The sequence below is a fragment of the Coregonus lavaretus genome (assembly GCF_964263955.1).
Source record: "Coregonus lavaretus genome assembly, chromosome: 4".
Taxonomy (NCBI): Eukaryota; Metazoa; Chordata; class Actinopteri; order Salmoniformes; family Salmonidae; genus Coregonus; species Coregonus lavaretus.
Genome location: NC_139991.1, coordinates 54,833,696 through 54,858,722, shown reverse-complemented (window position 1 = coordinate 54,858,722; position 25,027 = coordinate 54,833,696). Strand labels below are relative to the sequence as shown.

The 25,027-nt window shown below is 43.2% G+C and overlaps 1 protein-coding gene across 13 annotated transcripts in view; it reads right to left on the bottom strand.

The window, feature by feature from the left end:
- The window catches only part of LOC311128315 (serine/threonine-protein kinase ULK1-like), a 33,927-nt gene extending 10,657 nt beyond the window's left edge, over positions 1-23,270 (bottom strand). For 3 of the 13 annotated variants that reach the window (XM_084160413.1, XM_084160415.1, XM_084160407.1), the window contains exons 1-16: positions 22,576-23,262; positions 21,720-21,812; positions 21,568-21,609; positions 12,537-12,569; positions 11,201-11,237; positions 10,208-10,381; positions 9,025-9,098; positions 8,800-8,901; positions 7,311-7,369; positions 6,879-6,961; positions 6,733-6,783; positions 6,393-6,484; positions 2,776-2,938; positions 1,236-1,296; positions 1,012-1,098; positions 467-610 (exon numbers count right to left, since the gene is read on the bottom strand). In XM_084160413.1, the coding sequence (XP_084016539.1) occupies positions 467-610; positions 1,012-1,098; positions 1,236-1,296; positions 2,776-2,938; positions 6,393-6,484; positions 6,733-6,783; positions 6,879-6,961; positions 7,311-7,369; positions 8,800-8,901; positions 9,025-9,098; positions 10,208-10,381; positions 11,201-11,237; positions 12,537-12,569; positions 21,568-21,609; positions 21,720-21,812; positions 22,576-22,665 (1,385 nt within the window). In that variant the 5' untranslated portion in view covers positions 22,666-23,262. Of the gene's footprint in view, positions 1-466; positions 611-1,011; positions 1,099-1,235; positions 1,300-2,775; positions 2,939-6,386; positions 6,485-6,732; positions 6,784-6,878; positions 6,962-7,310; positions 7,370-8,799; positions 8,902-9,024; positions 9,099-10,207; positions 10,411-10,490; positions 11,098-11,200; positions 11,238-12,536; positions 12,570-21,567; positions 21,610-21,719; positions 21,813-22,575 lie in introns of those variants that run through there. The other 10 variants (XM_084160405.1, XM_084160416.1, XM_084160412.1 and 7 more) reach the window with 8 other exon arrangements.
- Positions 23,271-25,027: the final 1,757 nt, after the last annotated feature.

The following is a 25,027-nucleotide window of genomic DNA, read 5'->3' as shown; positions in this document are numbered from 1 at the left end:
GGATGCATGTTTTTTACCCATCTACCAATAGGTGCCCTTCTTTGCGAGGCATTGGAAAACCTCCCTGGTCTTTGTGGTTGAATCAGTGTTTGAAATACACTGCTCGACTGAGGGACCTTACAGATAATTGTATGTGTGGGGTACAGAGATGAGGTAGTCATTCAAAAATCATGTTAAACACTATTATTGCACACAGTGAGTCCATGCAACTTATTATGTGACTTGTTAAGGAAATGTTAACTCCTGAACTTGTTCAGGCTTGCCATAACAAAGGGGTTGAACACTTATTGACTCCAGAAAAAAAATCTAAAAACATAATTCCACTGACATTATGGGGTATTGTTTGTAGGCCAGTGACACACAATCTCAATTTCATCCATTTTAAATTCAGGCTGTAATACAACAAAATGTGGAAAAAGTCAAGGGGTGTGAATACTTTCTGAAGGCACTGTATGTGTATACTGACCGTGGGGAGCCCTCCTGGCTGGGGGAATGTAGGTTCTGCTCCATGCGCTGGTAGTTGTGGACCTGAGTGGGAACCGGAATGGGCAAAGACTGACCATAGTTACCATAGCTACCACAGTTACTGCCAGAGAACTCGATAGGCCGACTGAAAGAAGAGAGAAAGGGGGAGTTGGTTACGTTTAACCATTCCGTCTGTTTAATGCATTAACAAAGAGAGTGAAACTGCAAAAATACTGGGGAAAAAATCTATGTAATAGTGAGTGAGAAAGCGAGAGAAAGTGAAAGAGAGAGAGAGAGAGAATGAGAGCTGTGTGAGCCCTTGCTTTGGGATTGACTTACTGGCCGACCCCATCTCCCTGTCATCGAACCTTACACAATAATCCTCTTACTCTAGAAGGGTATATCATTGCCCCTGGCTTCCAGTGCACAATACACACCGACTCACCCACCCAGCTGCCAGGGTGACCTGACTAGCATGTCTAGATGGTTTCATCTGTCTGAACACTGAGAATGAATTCCTTTCCAGTAGGAGTGTTCTGCTCTTACCTGATGGGGCTGGGGGAGCCGCTGTAGGAGGGGGAGTGGGGTGGGCTCTTGCCCTGACTGCCCAGGCCACCAAAGGCCAGCAGAGAGCTAAAGAAGAGTTGAGAACACAAGAGTTTTGTGATTATAATATGTATATTATACTACTATGAAGAAGTGGTATTGGGTGTATTTCCCATCAGCATTGTGTATAGGTGCCCAGGTACGACCCTGACCACTAAACTCACCCGCTGTTCATCAGACTGTCGTGGAACACCTTTCCAGTAGGCCCCTCACAGGTGAGCTCAGCTGCTGAGAAACCATGGCAACACATCAAACCAAACTGATGAAACCTCAGAATAGAAACCTATTATATCCTTAAATCCATACTCAGTAACGTCATTTGTGATTATGAAATATCAAACTGTCGGGGAGACAAAACAAACCCAGACAAGACGTCATAACGTGCTCTATCAGAGTTCTCAAGCGGCCGCTGGGCCAGCCACCCTTCCATCAATCAGTATCAGACAGCTGGTGTTCTCGTTTGCTTGTAGCCTACAACAAGCATGTAGGTTACTCTACTGGATAAAAAATGACAATTTACAAGTGAGTCAGCTATGAACATCACAGCAGTAAAATGTTTTTCTAATTGACATAGACAAGTTCAACAATATAGGCCGCTTATTGCGGTGCAATGGTAGCGCCGTTATCTGCTTGATCTCTTGCAGTGCAAACACTTCCCTGGAAAAGTCGACCCTCAGCAACTATAGGGTTGAATAAATTCGCCATCAAAAAGGTTGCAATAGTAAACTCCACATCCAAGAGGAAAACAATTAGCCAGCTAGCAACTCCAGCAAAGTTTACAACTGCATAAACGTTTATTTGGCTGTAGGCTAATCACCCACCGGTAGGCTATGCACATTTGCAAGCAATGCGTGTGTGGTCGGATCTATCTGTTTGCTAGCTAGATGCTTCACTTACCAGTAGACAGAACTGGCTTTGTTGATTATTATCCATAGTGTCCAGCATGTTGCTGGCAGAGGTCGTGCTGAGAAGTCTGAAATATGGTCCAACTTGCAAGTGTTGCACTAGGAAAATAATCTCAATCCCTTGCTGAATCAAAATCGCCCACAATTCATTCAGAAGCTGAATCTACCAACATCAAAGCAACTCTGTAACGACAGACTCACCAGTGTTTTCAAATCTGCACTCCTGAGCATCATCAGCTGTCGCACAGACAGATGGGCTGACAGCCAGGAGCCAATATTATTAACCGTTACGACATGCATTTGTCAGCTAAATTACATGTTTATTCTGTATCACTCTCATTTATGAGTCTCATTTGTATTGAGAGGGATATAGCTAGATTGTGTTGCTGTAGTCGTGGATGGATCAGAGGGACAGGTAGAATCAGAGGGACAGGTAGAATCAGAGGGACAGGTAGAATCAGAGGGACAGGTAGAACGTGACCTAGGCCTATGCATCATAATTACCTGGATAAATCTGACCTGCAATTTGTAAACAACGCTGCTGGACTTATAATTCGTAAAACCTTAATTTGTGTCACTTTGAAGTGAATTCCTCTTTCATCTATACATTTCGAGATACACTAAACCACAAAAAAAAGTTACATTATATTTGGGACTGAGTCTGGCTTTAAACCTTTATTTTCTTATTTCAGAGAGAATGTGATCTATTCTAAAACAACTTCACTCACAATTTCTGGATTCTATACATCACTGATTGAGCCCTATGAGAGTACATTGGTATAGGAAAGAGTGCACTTACTGGGAAAGTGGGCGGGCACCATGACAAAGTCGTCTGTGTCACAGGAGGAGTTCTTGCTGCTGCAGACCCCTCCAGACGAGTCCTTGAGGAGGAAGCCAGGGGCATCCTGGGTAGGAGAGGCGAGGGTCTTGGCACGGAGCTGTTGGACCTCAGCCAGGGACTGCTGCAGAGAGAGAAAGAAGGAGAGAGCGAGAGAGAGGTAGGGAGGAACGATGACCACAGCACTGACCCTGAGCTACCCACTATCTCTCAACATCTGTGTTCCAAACGACCAACCGCTCACCATATACAGTGCATTTGGAAAGTATTCAGACCCTTTCACTTTTTCTACATTTTGTTACGTTACAGCCTTATTTTAAATTGGAATAAATTGTTTTTTCCCCTCATGAATCTACACACAATACCCCATAATGACAAAGCAAAAACAGGTTTTTATAAATTTTTGCAAATATATATCACATTTACATAAGTATTCAAACCCTTTACTGAGTACTTTGTTGAAGCACCTTTGTCAGCCAACCTTTGTCAGCGATTATGCCTAGAGTCTTCTTGGGTATGATGCTACAAGCTTGGCACACCTGTATTTGGGGAGTTTCTCCAATTCTTCTCTGCAGATCCTCTCAAGCTCTGTCAGGTTCAGTGGGAAGCGTCGCTGCACAGCTATTTTCAGGTCTCGCCAGAGATGTTCGATTAGGTTCAAGTCCGGGCTCTGGCTGGGCCACTCAAGGACATTCAGAGACTTGTCCCGAAGCCACTCCTTCGTTGTCTTGGCTGTGTGCTTAGGGTCGTTGTCCTGTTGGAAGGTGAACCTTCGCCCCAGTCTGAGGTCCTGAGCACTCTCCAACAGGTTATCATCAAGAATCATCTTTCCCTCGATCCTGACTAGTCTCCCAGTCCCTGCCACTGAAAAATATCCCCACAGCATGATGCTGCCACCATCATGCTTCACCGTAGGGATGGTGCCAGGTTTCCTCCAGACGTGACGCTTGGCATTCAGGCCAAAGAGTTCAATCTTGGTTTCATCAGACCAGAGAATCTTGTTTCTCATGGTCTGAGAGTCTTTAGGTGCCTTTTGGCAAATTCCAAGCGGGCTGTCATGTGCCTTTTACTGAGGAGTGGGCCTGATTGGTGGAGTGCTGCAGAGATGGTTGTCATCCTGGAAGGTTATCCCATCTCCACAGAATAACTCTGGAGCTCTGTCAGAGTGACCATTGGGTTCATGGTCACCTCCCTGACCAAGGCCCTTCTCCCCCGATTGCTCAGTTTGGCCAGGCGGCTAGCTCTAGGAAGAGTGTTGGTGGTTCCAAACTTCTTCCATTTAAGAATGATAGAGGCCACTGTGTTCTTGAGGGCCTTCAATGCTGCAGTAAGTTTTTGGTACCCTTCCCCAGATCTGTGCCTCGACACAATACTACGGACAATTCCTTCAACCTCATGGCTTGGTTTTTGCTCTGACATGCACTGTCAACTGTGGGACCTTATATAGACAGGTGTGTGCCTTTACAAATCATGTCCAATCAATTGAATTTACCACTAGTGTACAAGTGTACAGTCGTGGTCAAAAGTTTTGAGAATGACACAAGTATTGGTCTTCAAAGTTTGCTGCTTCAGTGTTTTTAGATATTTTCGTCAGATGTTACTATGGTATACTGAAGTATAATTACAAGCATTCCATAAGTGTCAAAGGCTTTTATTGACAATTACATTAAGTTTATGCAAAGAGTCAATATTTGCAGTGTTGACCCTTCTTTTTCAAGACCTCTGCAATCCGCCCTGGCATGCTGTCAATTAACTTCTGGGCCACATCCTGACTGATGGCAGCCCATTCTTGCATAATCAATGCTTGGAGTTTGTCAGAATTTGTGGGTTTTTGTTTGTCCACCCGCCTCTTGAGGATTGACCATAAGTTCTCAATGGGATTAAGGTCTGGGGAATTTCCTGGCCATGGACCCAAAATGTCGATGTTTTGTTCCCCGAGCCACTTAGTTATCACTTTTGCCTTATGGCAAGGTGCTCCATCATGCTGGAAAAGGCTTTTTTTGTCACCAAACTGTTCTTGGATGGTTGGGAGAAGTTGCTCTCGGAGGATGTGTTGGTACCATTCTTCATTCATGGCTGTGTTCTTAGGCAAAATTGTGAGTGAGCCCACTCCCTTGGCTGAGAAGCAACCCCACACATGAATGGTCTTAGGATTCTTTACTGTTGGCATGACACAGGACTGATGGTAGCGCTCACCTTGTCTTCTCCGGACAAGCTTTTTTCCAAATGCCCCAAACAATCGGAAAGGGGATTCATCAGAGAAAATGACTTTACCCCAGTCCTCAGCAGTCCAATCCCTGTACCTTTTGCAGAATATCAGTCTGTCCCTGATGTTTTTCCTGGAGAGAAGTGGCTTCCTCGCTGCCCTTCTTGACACCAGGCCATCCTCCAAAAGTATTCGCCTCACTGTGCGTACAGATGCACTCACACCTGCCTGCTGCCATTCCTGAGCAAGCTCTGCACTGGTGGTGCCCCGATCCCGCAGCTGAATCAACTTTAGGAGACGGTCCTGGTGCTTGCTGGACTTTCAAGGGCGCCCTGAAGCCTTCTTCACAACAATTGAACCTCTCTCCTTGAAGTTCTTGATGATCAGATAAAAGGTTGATTTAGGTGCAATCTTACTAGCAGCAATATCCTTGCCTGTGAAGCCCTTTTTGTGCAAAGCAATGATGACGGCACGTGTTTCCTTGCAGGTAACCATGGTTAACAGAGGAAGAACAATGATTTCAAGCACCCTCCTTTTAAAGCTTCCAGTCTGTTATTCTAACTCAATCAGCATGACAGAGTGATCTCCAGCCTTGTCCTCGTCAACACTCTCACCTGTGTTAACGATAGAATCACTGACATGATGTCAGCTGGTCATTTTGTGGCAGGGCTGAAATACAGTGGAAATGTTTTTTGGGGATTAAGTTGTAGTAACATCTCAAGGATGATCAATGGAAACAGGATGCACCTGAGTTTAATTTAGAGTCTCATAGCAAAGGGTCTGAATACATATGGAAATAAGGTATCTGTTGTTTTTTTTCAATACATTTGCAAACATTTCTAAAAAACTGTTTTCGCTTTGTCATTATGGGGTATTGTGTGTAGATTGAAGAGGATTCTTTAAAATTTCATCCATTTTAGAATAAGGCTGTAACGTAAACAAAATGTGGAAAAAGTCAAGGGGTCTGAATACTTTCCGAATGCACTGTACAGTATCACTGATAACAGACAATAATCACACGTGTGTCATCACAAATTTCACAGGCAGCAGCACATTACACTACAGATTAGACAAAAAGCACTATACCACCCAACAAACCCAAGACTGAACACACTCTTTGGTAGTGGACACATCAACAGTAGCTCTAACCTAGTATGTTTCAGTTAACAACTGTTGGGCAATAACAGTCCAATCTGCCTGTGGGTCATTAAGTCAGACAGCTGGTCCTTATCACACAGGGTTTAACACATCATCAGTGTTAAGACTGAGGCCCCACGGATGACTTACTACGGTCACCTCTGAATCACGCTGTATACAAGATGCTTTAAACAAACACACACAAGTGTGTATATATTGACGCACGCACACTCACTGGTGGGGAGGCCAGGTGTGAGGTGGAAGAGCTGCTACAAGAGCTGGCTGAAGTGGAGCTGGGAAAGCACGTCATGGTCACAGCAGGAGTTGCTGTATGAAAGAAAAAGATCAATATCAATTCTAAAAGTAATAACAAATGAATGCATTCATTTCTCAGACTGTCCTCTTGATATTTAACTGTAAGTCGCTCTGGATAAGAGCGTCTGCTAAATGACAAAAATGTAAATGTAAATGATATGATAGAAATCACCATCAAGAAAATAAGTGAAAATCAATATTGGCGTGGTTTGGATGTTTCAATTAGGGATGGGTAGATGGATGAATAAGGAGTTACTCACTTTTCTTCATGGACGAGCTCGCCTCCAGGAAGGGATGACGGAAGAACTCCTCTACAATGAGAAGAAGAGAAAAAGATTGAAAGTGAGGAACATGCTACCATATCAATTTGAAACATCTCTTAAATAATGAGTGTGGCCCCACTGACCAAAGTCCATGCGTTCCTTGTGGTTGCGCTGCAGAAGACCCAGCAGCAGATGCCTCAGGGGACAGGAGGTCTCTCTGGGGATACTGTGAGGGGAATACACAAGTCACCATGAATGCATGATGGTACTTTACACTTCATTCCTGCTGTAACAACTGATCAGGGGCCTGTTTTGCAATTCACCACAAATGGTTAACGTTACGATTGTGGTAGGGAAAGATGCTAAAAGCAGTGTGTGAGAGTATGATAATCAAAAGTCGTTTGTAACATATCCAGAACACAGGCAATGATGAAATGTGATCTACCACAACATGAATTAATTAAAATGGAAGCAACATTCAACAAACAAACTCCTGTGAAAGGCTAAGAAATCTGAACCCTCTGTCTCTAAAAACAGACAGTCTCCAGCTGCTACTGGAGTTGGTGAACACTTACTTGGGGCTGAGGTTCTTGTTTTTCTCATAAAATAGCCGGAGGTCCTGGGGACTGCTAGCCTATGGGTAGCACACACACATCAAATCAACGTTTATTGGTCATGTACACAGATTTGCAGGTGTTATAGCAGGTGCAGCAGAATGCTTATGTTACTAGCTTCAAAAGTGCAGTAGAATGTCTCGCAAATACAATACAAATACTTTATATTTTTTTTAATTACAGACAGAACAAATCACTTGAATGTTTGCATGCACACAAATGAGTTTCAAAGGGAGTGTTAAGATCTGAAGAGGAAACACAGTCAGTTGACCTTTAGAAATCATGTCTGGCTAGTTTGGGTCAGTTAGGCCAAGTGATCTACCATCATCAGCTGATCCAGGAAATATTTTTCTGAATGACAGTCAAGTGGCAAACAGCTGTTGTGATATAGCATATGGTGCAAAAACAGCCAGGGTGGAAAACGGTGTCCAGAACATGTTGATGTCTCATTCGCTGCGCCAGTGAAGTTGTGAGCCACATTGGATCCAATCCAACACTCCTACATTTATGTTGATTATCTGCTATTGTCTACTTGATTTACAGTGGGGTCTAAAAGATTTAACAGAAAGCACCAGGGTCTAAAAGATTTAACAGAGAAAGCATCAAGGTAATGAGGTAAAGTTTTCATATGTTTCTGTGCATGGGATTGGACACCGAGGTATGTTACTTTGCGTAATTGTGTAGGATAGCCTATTGGTATTTTCCTTTCTATTATTCAGGACATTTCATGTCAACAAATGAGTAGCCTAGTGGGCTTATAAACAAAATGATTTGGTGAATTTGAATGATGTAAATAATGATATTGTTGAGATCCCAGTAACAGATGGACTCTGGTCCCTTTAATCATAGAGGCTATTGTTACTTTGTGTCTCTGAAATGACGTTTCCATTTCAAATTTTTTTTTAACTGAAAGGACCAAATGTGGGCCTTTTACCCACTCTGAATATTTTCGCATGAACTGTTTATTTTCATAAATACGGTAGCCTATGCTACAAAGTATAATATTCTGACCGTATTAATGATTTTATTTTAGGCCATAGCCTAAAGAACAGCTACATGATTTAATGAAAAGCAGCAAATAGACAACATTGTTTCAGATTCTTCAATAAAATACTCAAACAGAAACAGGCAATATGCTACAGCTCGCTTCCCAGCCAAATAGGCCTACACGGAAATGTATCTCAATGACGTTGAGTGCGCAGGGGGGTGGGGTGGGGGGGGGGGGGTGTACCTTCCACCAAAATGTTAGCTCGACAAAAAGACATGCAAGCATTGCAGTCCAAGTCAAATACAAACTCTTGGAATGTCTGTTTCTCTCTCGCTCTCTCTCTCTCTGAATGACCCCTTCCTGCATTGAGTGGATTAATTTTAACCATTTAAACACCCTCCCTTTGAGTTGGGTATATCTGCGTATGATTGAGTCTTATATCGTTGGGACTATGGTGCTCACCTGAAATGGGGCTTTCCCAGTCAGACACTGGAACAAAATGGTTCCGATGCTCCACAGGTCAGCTTTGGCATCATAGTTTTGAGACATGATGACTTCAGGTGCCTGGTGGATACAGGAAAACGTTTCAGAGTTGCACACATGACACATGTCAAACATGGTACCTAATGGCAGATACAGCATGACCATAGGCAGTTTGAGGGTGTGTAAGGAACTAGAGGTGCTCACCATGTACATAGGGGACCCACACAGAGTAGCAGCCATCATGTTGTTCTGAAGGTACCGGGCAAACCCAAAGTCAGCTGGAGAGAGGAATAGAAGGAGGAGAGAGAGAGAGCGAGAGGGGGGGGGAAAATATGATTTAGTTATAGACGGGTTGGTTGTTTAGCAATAAAACCGACGCGTGCGCAACTATGGGGTAAAACAGACGAGGTTGGCTTAGATTGTTGATAACATGTCAACTATATGTCTTCTCCAAATGTTTATTGAAAACAAATACATTTGCACAATGAGCATTTTGTCTCTCAAATACATTGTTACAGTTGTTAGTTAGCGAATGTTTGTAATATTAGCATAGACAAGAAATCAGGCAAAACACCTCAAAACATGGTATCAAGAACAAGATAAAACTAGCAGAAACGAGCCACCACATGGCAGCTTCTTGTCATGGTTGTTAGCGATCTGTAATAACAAAGCACGGCATCCGGCAGCATCGATGCACGCGCATCATTTTTGTGACATTGTTAGCCAACCCGTCTATGTAGGAGTGGAGAAGACAGCTGTGCACTCAGAGATACTCAGCAGAACCTGGGGGCAATCACAAAATGTTTGCACTGAGCGGAACATTTTTATAACCAGCTGGGAACGACTAGAGGTTACTGTGGAGAGAGGTCTCAATTGACTTTCCACTGAGCCACTAAGAGGACTGGTGACTACATTTTTTGTCACAGAGCTTTTTGAAACCTGCCATCTTACTCTTAGCATGCACTGAAACACCTTTAAATGATACTAGATAAACTGTCTGTCATAATACTTCTGAATCACCACCAGTAGTTAACCCATAAGAGTCTAAGCCCTGTCTAAGTCGGGGGGGGGGGTTCTACTAAGCTATATGGAATTGTTTTAAGAAGGTCATACCAATGATCATTTAGCTATTTGATTAAAAATTTTAAGACCCCTTGAAGTATATAAAAAAAAATATATATATATATATATATTTTTTTTTTAGGCCTTAGTGCTATTAGCCCATACAAACATTGAATAACAGATTTAATGAGTGAGGTGTAAAGACATATAAAATGCTGCTCTTCAGCCCTGCATTCATTCATTCATTCTTCACAGCTATAAGATTGAACACGTCTCTATAATTTATATGATGCATTACTGTGCATGTGCACAAACACACCCCTACCTATCTTGATGCAGGTGTTGGTGGAGTGGGACTTGCGTCCTGCGGGGTTGGAGAGCAGGATGTTCTGTGGTTTGAGGTCTCTGTGAATGATCCCCTTGGCCTGCAGCACCCTCATGGCCCCGGCTATCTGCTGCAGGAACACCCGGATAGTGTCCTCACTCAGGGTGCCCTTGGCTAGGGGTGGAGGGGTGAGACAGGACAGACTGCCATTAAGGGAAAATAAAATACTCATCTTTATTTGACTATCAAAACTATGTAAATTATGTTCTTTTTCAATACTGACCTTTCTTTTTGGTGCCATTTGACTGTCATATGTGGTTAGCCTTGCTTCACAGAACATAACAAGCAGGTTCATTTCACTTCCAAATGTAATTCCAAAAACAGACCCAGACGAGGCAGGAGGGGTAGGATCGTCTCTCATTCCACCTTCCTCTGGCTCTCACCATTCATCACTCCACTGGCCTCTCTCTCCAATCACTTCCCTGGCCCAGAGATGGTGTCAGAATCCCTCCCTCCCCCTCAGTCGTCTATGGGAGTCAGAGAGCGTGCCCCCCTTGCATCCTAACAGAAACACCAGACCTGTTCCTGTTCCCCAGCAGCGTATGAAAACCCAGCTTCCCTGTAGCCTGGGACTGGAGTCTAAATAGGGAGGGCCTAAACTTCCTGTGCTAAATTCAGAGGCCTGGTTGGTTCAGCCCACACCCTCATTATCCACCATTCCATCATCCCAGCTTTCATCTTCACCTTGCCAAAATACTCTAATTCTGATACTCTGCCTTGATCCTCTAGGTGACTTTCAATTTACCCAGCTTTTTCCCCACTCAACCTGGCTCCAGTCATTGTGTGCTCTGAAAACTTCCCCATTTCATTGTGTGCTCTGAAACCTTCCCCCATTGAATTTGCCACACTATGTGCTACAGCCCAAATGAGGGAAAGCAAGCAATTCTAATGAGAGCTTCCCTGGGCTTTTGACAGATGAAACAGTCCACTTACAGTGGAGATAGTCTGCCAGGTCCCCACCATTGCAGTACTAGAGAAAGATAGAGAGATGAAAGGGAATTACATTAGGAGACATACAATCAGTAGAGAGCAACACACACAGAGGTTGAATTACTGAAGAAACAAAGACTTTAAATGTCTGACATCACCCTCACTCAGATTAAAGTTTTTTTTTTGGGGGGGGGGGGGGGGGGGGGGGGACAGGACAGCCCTAATAGGGACAGATACATAATACTCCTCACTAAGGAGGTGTGTGAGTGTGAGAGAGAGAGGGGTAGCGTGTAACTGAATGACACTGATGGTGTAGCATTAATATGAATGAAGCCTGGTCATTGGGTGGGGTAAGTTTGGACAACAGGAGGTCTTTTGACTCCTTTGTGTAACCCTGAAAGGTTTCGTCTTGTGTCATTTCCCTCTGTAAGACATACAAGTTCCCTTTTAACAAAAAAGCGAGAAAATAAATAGTAAAGTTGAGTTCAGAAGGAAATGGGTCTCTTAATTTTTTGGGGCTCCCGAGTGGCGCAGCGGTCTAAGGCACTGCATCTCAGTGCTTGAGGTGTCACTACAGACCACCTGGTTCGATTCCAGGCTGTATCACAACCGGCCGTGATTGGTTGTCCCATAGGGCGGAGCATAATTGGCCCAGTGTCGTCTGGGTTTGGCCGGTGTAGGCCGTCATTATAAATAATAATTTGTTCTTAACTGACTTGCCTAGTTAAATAAAGGTAAAATAAAATAACTACAGAGGTGTTTAGTCAGAATCCTCATAGATGGAGAGTGGTTAAGTTGACATGACCCAAAGGAACCCATGAAACCTACTAGCCTAAATAGGGTTGCAAATTTCCCAGAACTTTCAATAAATTCCCTTTTTTTCCAGAAATCCTGGTTGGAGGATTCTGGATTTCCTGCATATACCCACCCTCCTGATTTTACATTTACATTTTAGTCATTTAGCAGACGCTCTTATCCAGAGCGACTTACAGTTAGTGAGTGCATACATTTTCATACTGATTCTCTGGAATCCTCCAACCGAGATTTAAGGAAACCAGGGAATTTATTGAAAGTTCCCGGAATTGTACAACCCTAAGCCTAACTGAACACAATAGCAGTCCTGAGGACCGGTTGTAATTTGATCGGGCACAACTGAGGATCTGTTGCAAATTTTTTTTTTACAGCAGTTCATTCTCTCCCCAGTGCTCATGTTTCCTGTAAGCCTAAGACCCTAGCTAATTACAGTCTCAGTGAGGGTCGAGTTAGAGCAGGAGTGTGTGTGTCGAACCTCAGACCAAAACAAAGGCCAAAGACAAACATGACAACAGCAGAAACTTACCTCCATGACCAGGTACACAGAACTGGCCGTTTCCTAGAGAGAGAAACAAACACAAGTCAGGGTGGGTGCAGAGGACAAAAAGGAAAGAGAAAAACAACAATACCTCCAGGTATCGGCGGTTTTAGCATGTCAACACTTTGGCCCCTTGGAACAATAGGATCTGTGTGACAGTGTGTTATGGAGCAGGAGTTGTTGAAGGCACATACCTATTTGTGCTCGGTGACATAACTAAAAAGTAATTGCTTCACTGGAGTAGGTAGGGTAAATTAAAAAGGATGACTTCTGGAACAGGGACATTTGTAGAGAAGAATATTCAATCAAAAATGTATATTTGTCAAATTAAAGTCTACCTCATTGGAACTTATGTTACATCTTCTTTGACATAATTCACTACAATGACAACTGGTTTTTCAAGTTGTTTGAGCTCAAACCACAGATAAAGAGGCAACGACACACCACTACGCTAAGTCCCTGGGTCATCCATGCTGAGTTAACAGTATGGGCCGTGTTTGCCTGGGGGTCAGAGGTTAATGCAGACCAGGAGTGGGCAAGAGTTCAGAGGGACACACAAAACCTCCCACTGTTGTGACAGCTAAAGTGTGAACCATGCTAAAGCTAAAGGGATTGTCTGAGTCATCACGCTCATTCAGCTAAAGGTGAAGAGGATCAACATCTAGCTAGCTAACCTCTACAGGGTTCTCCAGTACTGCTGCCTTCAGCACAAGTAGCACAACAATAGAACTGAGCTCATCATAGAATATATTGGGAGCAAGGCTTAACCTGACTAATTACAATTCAGAAGTATCATGAATGTGCCACAGAGCCATATGAATATGGGGGCTGCCTGCATGACACACAAACAGGAAATTTCAATTTAGAAACTGATAGGCTAGTCTTCCCCCATAGCAACAGTTGGCATGTCAAGAGTATAATGGATTATAAAGCAGTTTAATAAAAAATTACTGTATGCAGTCTCTGAGCGTTCATTTCAGAGAGGCATCTGCATTAAAGCTAATTGGGTTTTTGTGGGGGGACAGCTTGACTTGGCTGACAAAGGCAACATTGGGACCACCAGGGAGGTTCACTGTTAAAAGTATGTTGTTTGAAACCAAAACAAATTATATTCCAGAGCACAAACAAACAATTGGAGTCATAAGCAATATTACGCCCACCTCAGTAGCTTGTAGGGCTGTGACGATACCAGTATCGGAATATTCTTTCCATGGCAAAAATTAAAACAAGAAGCAGACCAAACTCTTTGGTCCTTTAAAAACCTGCTGTATGTAAAATATTGTGTGCTACATAGCTTGAAAAAATATATAAATGTGACTCTGGATGACAACATAATGATGTTTGTTTCCAACATTAGGGCTGTTTTCCTAAAGAAGTTAAATCAGCTTGTTTTGTTTCCTTGCCACGATACTAACAAGTACCTGGCCCTAGTAGCTTGGCTGCTTTTTGACACTGAAAACAGACGGGCATTACTGAGCCCCAGCAACCCTTTTTTTCTCTCGCCATTTTACCAACAGCTTGTCAGCCATGGCACAGACCTTACAAAAACAAGACAGTGCAGCCCACTTCAAAAAGCCCTCTTATCACATAGAAACAGATGACCCTGCTCTTTCTCCCTGTCTAGGTCTCTTTCGACAGCAAATTAGAGCTGGACTACTGGCTGATCTCAGAGTTAACTACAGCGGAGTCAAAGGGGGTGATAAGAGTGCCCTGCTCTAGGATCCTGCAGGGGGTGAGATACACATGATAACACAACATATGAGTGGCGCAGTGGTCTAAGGCACTGCATCGCAGTGCTAACTGTGCCACTAGAGATCCTGGTTCGAATCCAGGCTCTGTTGCAGCCGGCCGCGACCGTGAGACTCATGGGCGGCGCACAATTGGCCCAGCGTCGTCCAGGGTAGGGGAGGGAATGGCCGGCAGGGATGTAGCTCAGTTGATAGAGCATGGCGTTTGCAACGCTAGGGTTGTGGGTTCGATTCCCACGGGGGGCCAGTATAAAAAAATATGTATTCACTAACTGTAAGTCGCTCTGGATAAGAGCGTCTGCTAAATGACTAAAATGTAAATTTACACTTAAGTTATTGACAGAGCTCACCAGGTAACTGCCAAAATAATAACACTTGAGTAAATGAGGGTTCTGGATGCTCAGTTATGGTGTGGGGTGCTTTTTCCTGGCATGGTTTAGGTCCACTCAACCCCTTAGAGGGCAAGGTAAACAAAAGTAAATACACAGCCATTCTGAGTAATCACCTTCAACCTATGGTGAATCATTTATATCCTGATGGGAGTGGCTGACAATGCCCCCACCCACAGGGCACGAGTGGTCACTGATTGGTTTGATGAGCATGAAAATGATGTAAACCATATGCCACAGCCGTCTCAGTCACCAGATCTCAACCCAATTGAACACATGGGAGATTCTGGAGCCAAAACGCCCTATTAAGACACTTTATGTTGGTGTTTCCATTATTTTGGCAGTTACCTGTACAGTTGAAGTCGGAAGTTTACATTTTAGTCATTTAGCAGATGCTCTTATCCAGAGCGACTTACAGTTAGTGAGTGCATACATAATTATTTATTTTTTCATACTGGCCCCCCCGTGGGAATCGAACCCACAACCCTGGCATTGCAAACGTCGCCTATGGGCACAAACCCACCGTCGCTGGACTAGACAGGACTGGCAAAAAGTGCTCTTCACTGACGAGTCGCGGTTCTGTCTCACCAGGGGTGATGGTCGGATTGGAATGATCGTTACACCGAGGCCTGTACTCTGGAGCGGGATCGATTTGGAGGTGGAGCGTCCGTAATGGTCTGGGGCGGTGTGTCACAGCATCATCGGACTGAGCTTGTTGTCATTGCAGGCAATCTCAACGCTGTGCGTTACAGGGAATACATCCTCCTCCCTCTTGTGGTACCCTTCCTGGAGGCTCTTCCTGACATGACCCCCCAGCATGACAATGCCACCAGCCATACTGCTCGTTCTGTGCGTGATTTCCTGCAAGACAGGAATGTCAGTGTTCTGCCATGGCCAGCGAAGAGCCCGGACCTCAATCCCATTGAGCACGTCTGAGACCTGTTGGATCAGAGGGTGAGGGCTAGGGCCATTCCCCCCAGAAATGTCAGTGAACTTGCAGGTGCCTTGGTGGAAGAGTGGTGTAACATCGCACAGCAAGAACTGGCAAATATGGTGCAGTCCATGAGGAGGAGATGCACTGCAGTACTTAATGCAGCTTGTGGCCACACCAGATACTGACTGTTACTTTCGATTCATTTTTACCGCCCTTTGTTCAGGGACACATTATTCAATTTCTGTTAGTCACATGTCTGTGGAACTTGTTCAGTTTATGTCTCAGTTGTTGAATCTTGTTATGTTCATAGAAATATTTACACATGTTAAGTTTGCTGAAAATAAACGCAGTTGACAGTGAGAGGACATTTCTTTTTTTGCTGAGTTTATTAGCCATTTCTGAGACTCACTTCGATAATTCATTTGATGATACAGCAGTAGCAATACTAGGATATAACATTTATAGAATAGACAGGAATGCTTATGGGGGAGGTGTTGATGTATATATTAAGAGCCATTACCCTGTAATGATTAGAGAAGATCTTAGGTCAAGTGTTTTTGAAGTGCTGTGGTTGCAGGTTAACCTGGCACATATAAAGCCTTTTCTTTTGGGGTGTTGCTATAGGCCACCAAGTGCTAACAGTCAGTATCTAAATAATGTGTGTGAGATGCTTGACAGTGTATGTGATGTAAACAGATTATGTCTACTTTCTTGGGGACCTGAATTATTGACTGGTTTTCATCAAGCTGTCCACTCAAGAGGAAGCTTCTCACCGTAACCAGTGCCTGTAATCTGGTTCATGTTATTAATCAACCTACCAGGGTGTTTACAAACACTGCAGGAACAAGATCATCCACATGTATAGATCAATTTTTTTTCTAATACTGTAGAACTTTGTTCTAAAGCTGTATCCGTAACCATTGGATGCAGTGATCACATTACAGGGGCTATATCCAGGAAAGCTGGCGTTCCAAAAGCTGGGCCTAAAATAGTGTATAAGAGATCATATAAAAGATTTTGCTTCGACTCCTATATGGATGATGTTAAAGATATTTGTTGGTCTGATGTGATTAATAAGGAGCATCCAGACGCTGCACTTGATGCATTTATGAAATTGCTTCTTCCAATTATTGACAAACATGCACCTGTTAAGAAACTGACTGTTAGAACTGTTAAGGCTCCATGGATTGATGAGGAATTGAAAAACTGTATGGTTGAAAGAGATGGGGCGAAAGGAGCAGCTAATAAGTCTGGCTACACATCTGACTGGCTGACTTACTGCAAATTGAGAAATTATGTGACTAAACTCAACAAAAAGAATAAGAAACTGTATTATGAAGCCAAGATCAATGATATAAAAAATGATGGAAAAACTTGAGTAATTTAAATGAAATTATGGGCAGAAAGACAAATTCAACTTTCATCAAATCAGATGGCTTATTCATCACAAACCATTGGATGTTGCCAATTACTTTAATGATTACTTAATTGGCAAAGTGGGCAAACTTAGGCAGGAAATGCCAACAACGAACAGTGAGCCATCATATTCATGCATAAAAAAACAAATAATAAAAGAAAAGCATTGCAAGTTAGAATTGTGTAAAGTTAGTGTGGGAGAGGTGTAAAAATTATTGTTAGCAATCAATAATGGCAAACCTCCTGGCATTGACAACTTAATGTAAATGGAAGCTACGGAGGATGGTAGCTGACTCTATAGCTTCTCCTATCTGTCATATCTTGAACATCCTCATATCTTGTTCTTTAAAAGTAATTTCCTCTCAATCTTAAATAGACATGCCCCATTCAAAAAATACAGAACTAAGAACAGATATAGCCCCTGGTTCTCCTCAGACTTGACTGCCCTTGACCAGCACAAAAACATCCTGTGGCGTACTGCATTAGCATCAAATAGCCCCCGCGATATGCAACTTTTCAGGGAAGTTAGGAACCAATATACACAAGCAGTTAGGAAAGCAAAGGCTAACTTTTTCAAACAGAAATTTGCATCCTGTAGCACTAACTCCAAAAAGTTTTGGGACACTGTAAAGTCCATGGAAAATAAGAGCACTTCCTCCCAGCTGCCCACTGCACTGAGGCTAGGAAACACTATCACCACCGATAAATCTACATTAATCGAGAATTTCAACAAGCATTTTGCTACGGCTGGCCATGCTTTCCACCTGGCTACCACTACCCCGGCCACCAGCTCTGCACCCTCCGCTGCAACTTGCCCATGCCCCCCCCGCTTCTCCTTCACACAAATCCAGACAGCTGATGTTCTAAAAGAGCTGCAAAATCTGGACCCCTACAAATCATCTGGGCTAGACAATCTGGACCCTTTCTTTCTAAAACTAGCCGCCGAAATTGTCGCAACCCCTATTACTAGCCTGTTCAACCTCTCTTTCGTAACGTCTGAGATCCCCAGAGATTGGAAAGCTGCCGCGGTCATCCCCCTCTTCAAAGGGGGTGACACTCTAGATCCAAACTGTTACAGACCCATATCCATCCTGCCCTGCCTTTCAAAAGTTTTTGAAAGCCAAGTCAACAAACAGATCACCGACCATTTCGAATCCCACCGTACCTTCTCCGCTATGCAATCCTGTTTCCGAGCTGGTCATGGGTGCACTTCAGCCACGCTCAAGGTCCTAAACGATATTATAACCGCGATCGATAATAGACAGTACTGTGCAGCCGTTTTCATTGACCTGGCCAAGGCTTTCGACTCTGTCAACCACCGCATTCTTATTGGCAGACTAAATAGCCTTGGTTTCTCAAATGACTGCCTCGCTTGGTTCACCAACTACTTCTCAGATAGAGTTCAATGTGTCAAATCGGAGGGCCTGTTGTCTGGACCTATGGCAGTCTCTATGGGGGTGCCACAGGGTTCAATTCTTGGGCCGACTCTTTTCTCTGTGTATATCAATGACGTCGCTCTTGCTGCTGGTGACTCTCAGATCCACCTCTACGCAGACGACACCATTTTGTATACATCTGGCCCTTCATTGGACACTGTGTTAACAAACCTCCAAACGAGCTTCAATTCCATACAACACTCCTTCAGTAGCCTCCAACTGCTCTTAAACACTAGTAAAACTAAATGCATGCTCTTCAACCGAACGCTGCTTGCACCCGCCCACCCGACTAGAATCACTACTCTCGACGGGTCTGACCTAGAGAATGTGGACAACTACAAATATCTAGGTGTCTGGTTAGACTGTAAACTATCCTTCCAGACTCACATTAAGAATCTCCAATCCAAAGTTAAATCTAGAATCGGTTTCCTATTTCGCAACAAAGCCTCCTTCACTCATGCTGCCAAACATGCCCTCGTAAAACTGACTATCCTACCGATCCTTCACTTCGGCGATGTCATTTACAAAATAGCCTCCAACACTCTACTCAGCAAATTGGATGTAGTCTATCACAGTGCCATCCGTTTTGTCTCCAAAGCCCCATATAATACCCACCACTGTGACCTGTACGCTCTTGTTGGCTGGTCCTCACTACATATTCGTCGCCAAACCCACTGGCTCCAGGCCATCTATAAATCACTGCTAGGCAAATCCCCGCCTTATCTTAGCTCATTGGTCACCATAGCAACACCCACCCGTAGTCTGCGCTCCAGCGGGTATATCTCACTGGTCATCCCCAAAGCCAACACCTCCTTTGGCCGCAATTCCTTCCAGTTCTCTGCTGCCAATGACTGGAACAAATTGCAAAAATCTCTGAAGCTGGAGACACTTATCTCCCTCACTAACTTTAAGCATCAGTTGTCAGAGCACCTTACCGATCACTGCACCTGTACACAGCCCATCTGAAATTAGCCCGCCCAACTACCTCATCCCTATATTGTTATTTATTTTGCTCATTTGTACCCCAGTATCTCTATTTGCACATCATCTCTTGCACATCTATCATTCCAGTGTTAATACTAATTGTAATTACCGTATTTTGCACTATAGCCTATTTTATTGCCTTACCTCCATAACTTGCTAAATTTGCACACACTGTATATTATATGTATTTCTGTTGTATTTTTGACTTTGTTTTGTTTTACCCCATATGTAACTCTGTGTTGTTGTTTTTATCGCACTGCTTTGCTTTATCTTGGCCAGGTCGCAGTTGTAAATGAGAACTTGTTCTCAACTGGTTTACCTGGTTAAATAAAGGTGAAATAAAAAATAAAAATAAAAACCTGGTTTAAAAAAACAAATAAAGCAACACTTCATGGCACAATGCCTCTCCCCCATGTGACCTACTTGTTGTGTCCCCAGGTGACCTACTTGTTGTGTGCATGTACTGACATGTATATGTAACTGATAGATGCACACACACTACATGTTAATGTTTTTAAATGTATGTCAATTGTAAAGTATTTTGTCTGTAATGTCTTTTTCGTTATGTGTCAGACCCCAGTAAAACTAGCGGTCACCATTGGCGTCGGCTAATGGGATCCACATTTTTTAAATCAGAGGGCCTTCAAAAGAACGGCCCACGGTTATCCATCCCCAAACTAGATTAAAGGTTAGACCTGTGTGCCACATGGATGTAAAGAAAAATAACCAGTTCCATGCTGTTCCCTTCATTCACTATTGTGACTCATTTTGGGGAAGTGTAGGCCACCAGTCCTCCAGGTTGTGCTGCTGATCCAGTTTCTGCTGTTTTGTCTGTGGCTATTGAACCCTGTTCACCAGACGCGCTACCTTGTCCCAGACCTGCTGTTTTCCTCTCTCCCTCTCTCCCTCTGAATGCTCAGCTTTGAAAAGCCAACTGACATTTACTCCTGAGGTGCTGACCTGTTGCACCCTCTACAACCACTGATTATTAATTGACCCTGCTGGTCATCTATGAACAGCTTGAAGAACGATCTGGCCTTAATGGCCATGTACTCCTATAATCTCCACCCGGCACAGCCAGAAGAGGACTGGCAACCCCTCAGAGCCTGGTTACTCACTAGGTTTCTTCCTAGATTCCTGCCTTTCGAGGGAGTTTTTCCTAGCCACTGTGCTTCTACATCTGCATTGCTTGCTGTTTGGGGTTTTAGGCTGGGTTTCTGTATAAGCACTTTGTGACATCTGCGGATGTAAAAAGGGCTTTATAAATAAATTTGATTTAGGCAGCAGTGGTTTAATTATAATCCTTACCATCCCTAGTTTTATGTGACTCCATAAGAAAACAAATAAAACGCATCATGTACCTGAGAACACATACAGTGTTTGCATGACTGTCTAGGCTGAGGCTCAGAGGACAGGTGTAAACATGGCAGGCTGCTGTATTGGCTTAGCACTGTGACAACCCAAACAAGCCTGTATGAGATCATCTTCAATCAACGCCACTCATATGGTTTCATAGTGGGACCACAGAAACATGGCTACCAACACTCTTCAGGGGGGTGTGACATACCAGTTTCTGGAACCGTTTTCCACCTGACCGTGACCTTGTTATTGCTTGAGGCTGAGAGGATCGTCAAAGGAACTAATAATGTGTCCTGAAATTAGCACAGATCAAGCTACACTGGGTTGGGCCTATTTATGTTGTAAGATGTGTATCTTTTGAAGCTGCTCCAGTATTCATGATTGTCAATGTTTTCATGTGTAGGAAGACCATGAATAACAGCAAGAATGTAGATCATTGGCTAAATGTTTAAGAGATGCACAAAAATAAACAGGCCTATGATAAGTATATAGCCCAGAGCCCAGTATAGAAACAGCAAACTTTTGTCACAACCAGCAAGTGATGTAACAAAAATGTAATGAACAGAAGTGGGTCAAAATTTGCATTTCATCCAACACGCACAAATGCTCTACTTGGCTGATATGAAAACTGGGACAGGGAAGAAAAACATGACACGCTGTAAAATTGGTGTAAACAGCAGTTCAAACAACATAGTAGAAATCTAGCACTGTCCACACATTTCTTGCAAATGTATTTGACTTAATAATACATACCTGAAAGTCATGTAATGCAACAATGTTTTCATGTTTTAGTTCCTGGGGAAAAGAAACAGGAAATGTTAGTTCTTTGCAAATAAAAACTCAATGTGAGTAAACATATGGAAATTATTAAATATACTACATCAAAATAAAACTGGTTGCCTTACCTTGAGAATTTTGATCTCTTTCCCCAACAGGGTCTGAGATTTTGCCAAGTTCTTCTTGTTTATGCATTTCACAGCCACCTCCCAGTCGTGTTTCTAAACAGACAAACAAGAATTATAATGCACAGTTAGACTATAGTTTTCTGGGTGCCTGTAAGGCCGTTTAATGAATGTTTATAGGTGAAATGCATGGAACATAAGGAAGTGGTAAGGTACCCTACTATATAGTGAAGGAATTAACTATGGACACAGGACACTGGAGTTAAATCCTTAGTTACCTACTAGCTATAAAGGCTCATGGAGCAGAATCCTCCCTCCTCAGCATGAAGTGTGTTGCTGTTGGACAGACATGTCTCAGCATGGCTTTTGTGGTCAATACTTAAGTTTGGACTTTTGGAATAGCAATTTTTTCCCCTCTTCATCATTTTAAATCTTAATCTCGATTTGGACACCCTCCCCACCCACTTCAACATAAATTCTAATTCTAGCCTAGATGTTAGACCATCCACATCACAAACCCATCCACCAAACTGTTAAAGGAAAATACTGTAATTTAGGTTCATAATACACTTGTAATAAATTAACATTATGAGACTCAAAAGATCACATTTCATCTGCAAATGGCTGTTCGTATTTTTCCTCAACCCAGACGATAACATCCTTCAGCTGCCAGGCCTCTCGATTTAAGGTCGTACTACAACAACGTAGAACTAATACTACAAACGTAGGAGAAACATGATAAACAATTCATACGGAAATACTTAATTTGCATAATAGCTAAATTGACACAATCTTGTTAGATTTCGATAAAAATAAAGAAAAACATGTTTAAAAAAACAATGCCGCATCGTCCCCTCACCTCTCTATTCCTGCCTTTGAACACCACCGCAAATGCACCGTGTCCTATCAAATCCTTCCTGCTGAACTCGAATTTCCCCACGGCCTCCATCGCTCCAGAACCTCGGGGTTTTATTTTAAGGTAAAATGACAAGCGTTGCAGGGTTGCAGATCTCCTCTCTCAGATGTCCCTTTCTCCTCCGTAAAGTCGGCGCAGCAGGAAAGTTCACCTCGTCTTTCGATTGCCATGGGCTGCCTTCCTGAGAAAGAACGATTTTCTTCTCTCATGTTTAGCTAACGAATGGAAAGGAGTCAGCCTCCTTTCAACAATATACGAGTCCCATGTTTTTATGTTATGGTAGTTAGCTATCTAGCACAACTGACGCAATGTTTACAAAGAGACAATAACCCCAATGTAGGCTAGCTAGCTGCTAGCTAAAATGTCCACCTTAAAAACAGAAGCCTCGGTTTTGTTTGCATACGGAGGAAATCGTTGGCTCCATTGCAACCCGTTCAATAATGTGTTGTCATTTGTTCCAACGCAAGTCCACGACAATTATGCAAGCGGCATCTCGTAATATTTTCAATGGGCTTGAGTAATAGTTTTTTTTTTTCTTTACAGAGCAATCCTCGTATCGATGATGGTCTCAACAAAGCCTTCAGTTACTCTCCAAGCCACGAAATGTTGCGCAGGCGCACGAACCTACAGCTGTATTTTAAAGAGAGGTGTCACATCAGTGTGCTGTTGTTGGCCTACTCTACTGCATGTAACCACCTAGAGTACCGCCTAGTCCTAGACCATTAAACCTAGCGGTCAACAGGTAAATGGTTCCAATCGTTTTCCACCATTCATTTTTCCCATAGGGGATTTTAGAAACAATTTAAAATAAGGGCTGTGTTTCGTGTTTATTTTTGGTTCCAACTGCTGTGTCTTTGTGAGAGGCAGAGTAGGTGAACAGATTATCTCCGCATGTGTGGTTCCCACCATAAAGCATGGAGGAGGAGGTGTGATGGTGTGGGGGTGCTTTGCTGGTGACACTGTCTGTGATTTATTTAGAATTCAAGGCACACTTAACCAGCATGGCTACCACAGCATTCTGCAGCAATACGCCATCCCATCTTTTCGCTTAGTGGGACTATCATTTGTTTTTCCAACAGGACAATGACCCAACACACCTCCAGGATGTGTAAGGGCTATTTGACCAAGAAGGAGAGTGATGGAGTGCTGCATCAGATGACCTGGCCTCCACAATCACCCGACCTAAACCCAATTGAGATGGTTTGGGATGAGTTAGACCGCAGAGTGAAGGAAAGGCAGCCAACAAGTGCTCAGCATATGTGGGAACTCCTTCAAGTCTGTTGGAAAAGCATTCCAGGTGAAGCTGGTTGAGAGAATGCTAAGAGTTTGCAAAGCTGTCATCAAGGCGAAGGGTGGCTACTTTGAAGAATCTCAAATATAAAATATATTTTGATTTGTTTAACACTTTTTTGGTTACTACATGATTCCATGTGTGTTATTTCATAGTTTTGAGGTCTTCACTGTTATTCTACAATGGTACTGTATATATATACAGTGAGGGGAAAACTGTATTTGATCCCTTGCTGATTGTGTACGTTTACCCACTGACAAAGAAATGATCAGTCTATAATTTTAATGGTAGGTTTATTTGAACAGTGAGAGACAGAAAACAAAACAAAAATCCAGAAAAACGCATGTCAAAAATGTTATAAATTGATTTGCATTTTAATGAGGGAAATAAGTATTTGACCCCTCTGCAAAACATTACTTAGTACTTGGTGGCAAAACCCTTGTTGGCAATCACAGAGGTCAGATGTTTCTTGTAGTTGGCCACCAGGTTTGCACACAACTCAGGAGGGATTTTGTCCCACTCCTCTTTGCAGATCTTCTCCAAGTCATTAAGGTTTCAAGGCTGACGTTTGGCAACTCAAACCTTCAGCTCCCTCCACAGATTTTCTATGGGATTAAGGTCTGGAGACTGGCTAGGCCACTCCAGGACCTTAATGTGCTTCTTCTTGAGCCACTCCTTTGTTGCCTTGGCCGTGTGTTTTGGGTCATTGTCATGCTGGAATACCCATCCACGACCCATTTTCAATGCCCTGGCTGAGGGAAGGAGGTTCTCACCCAAGATTTGACGGTACATGGCCTCGTCCATCGTCCCTTTGATGCGGTGAAGTTGTCCTGTCCCCTTAGCAGAAAAACACCCCCAAAGCATAATGTTTCCACCTCCATGTTTGACGGTGGGGATGGTGTTCTTGGGGTCATAGGCAGCATTCTTCCTCCTCCAAATACGGCGAGTTGAGTTGATGCCAAAGAGCTCAATTTTGGTCTCATCTGACCACAACACTTTCACCCAGTTCTACTCTGAATCATTCAGATGTTCATTGGCAAACTTCAGACGGCCCTGTATATGTGCTTTCTTGAGCAGGGTTCCTTGCGGGCGCTGCAGGATTTC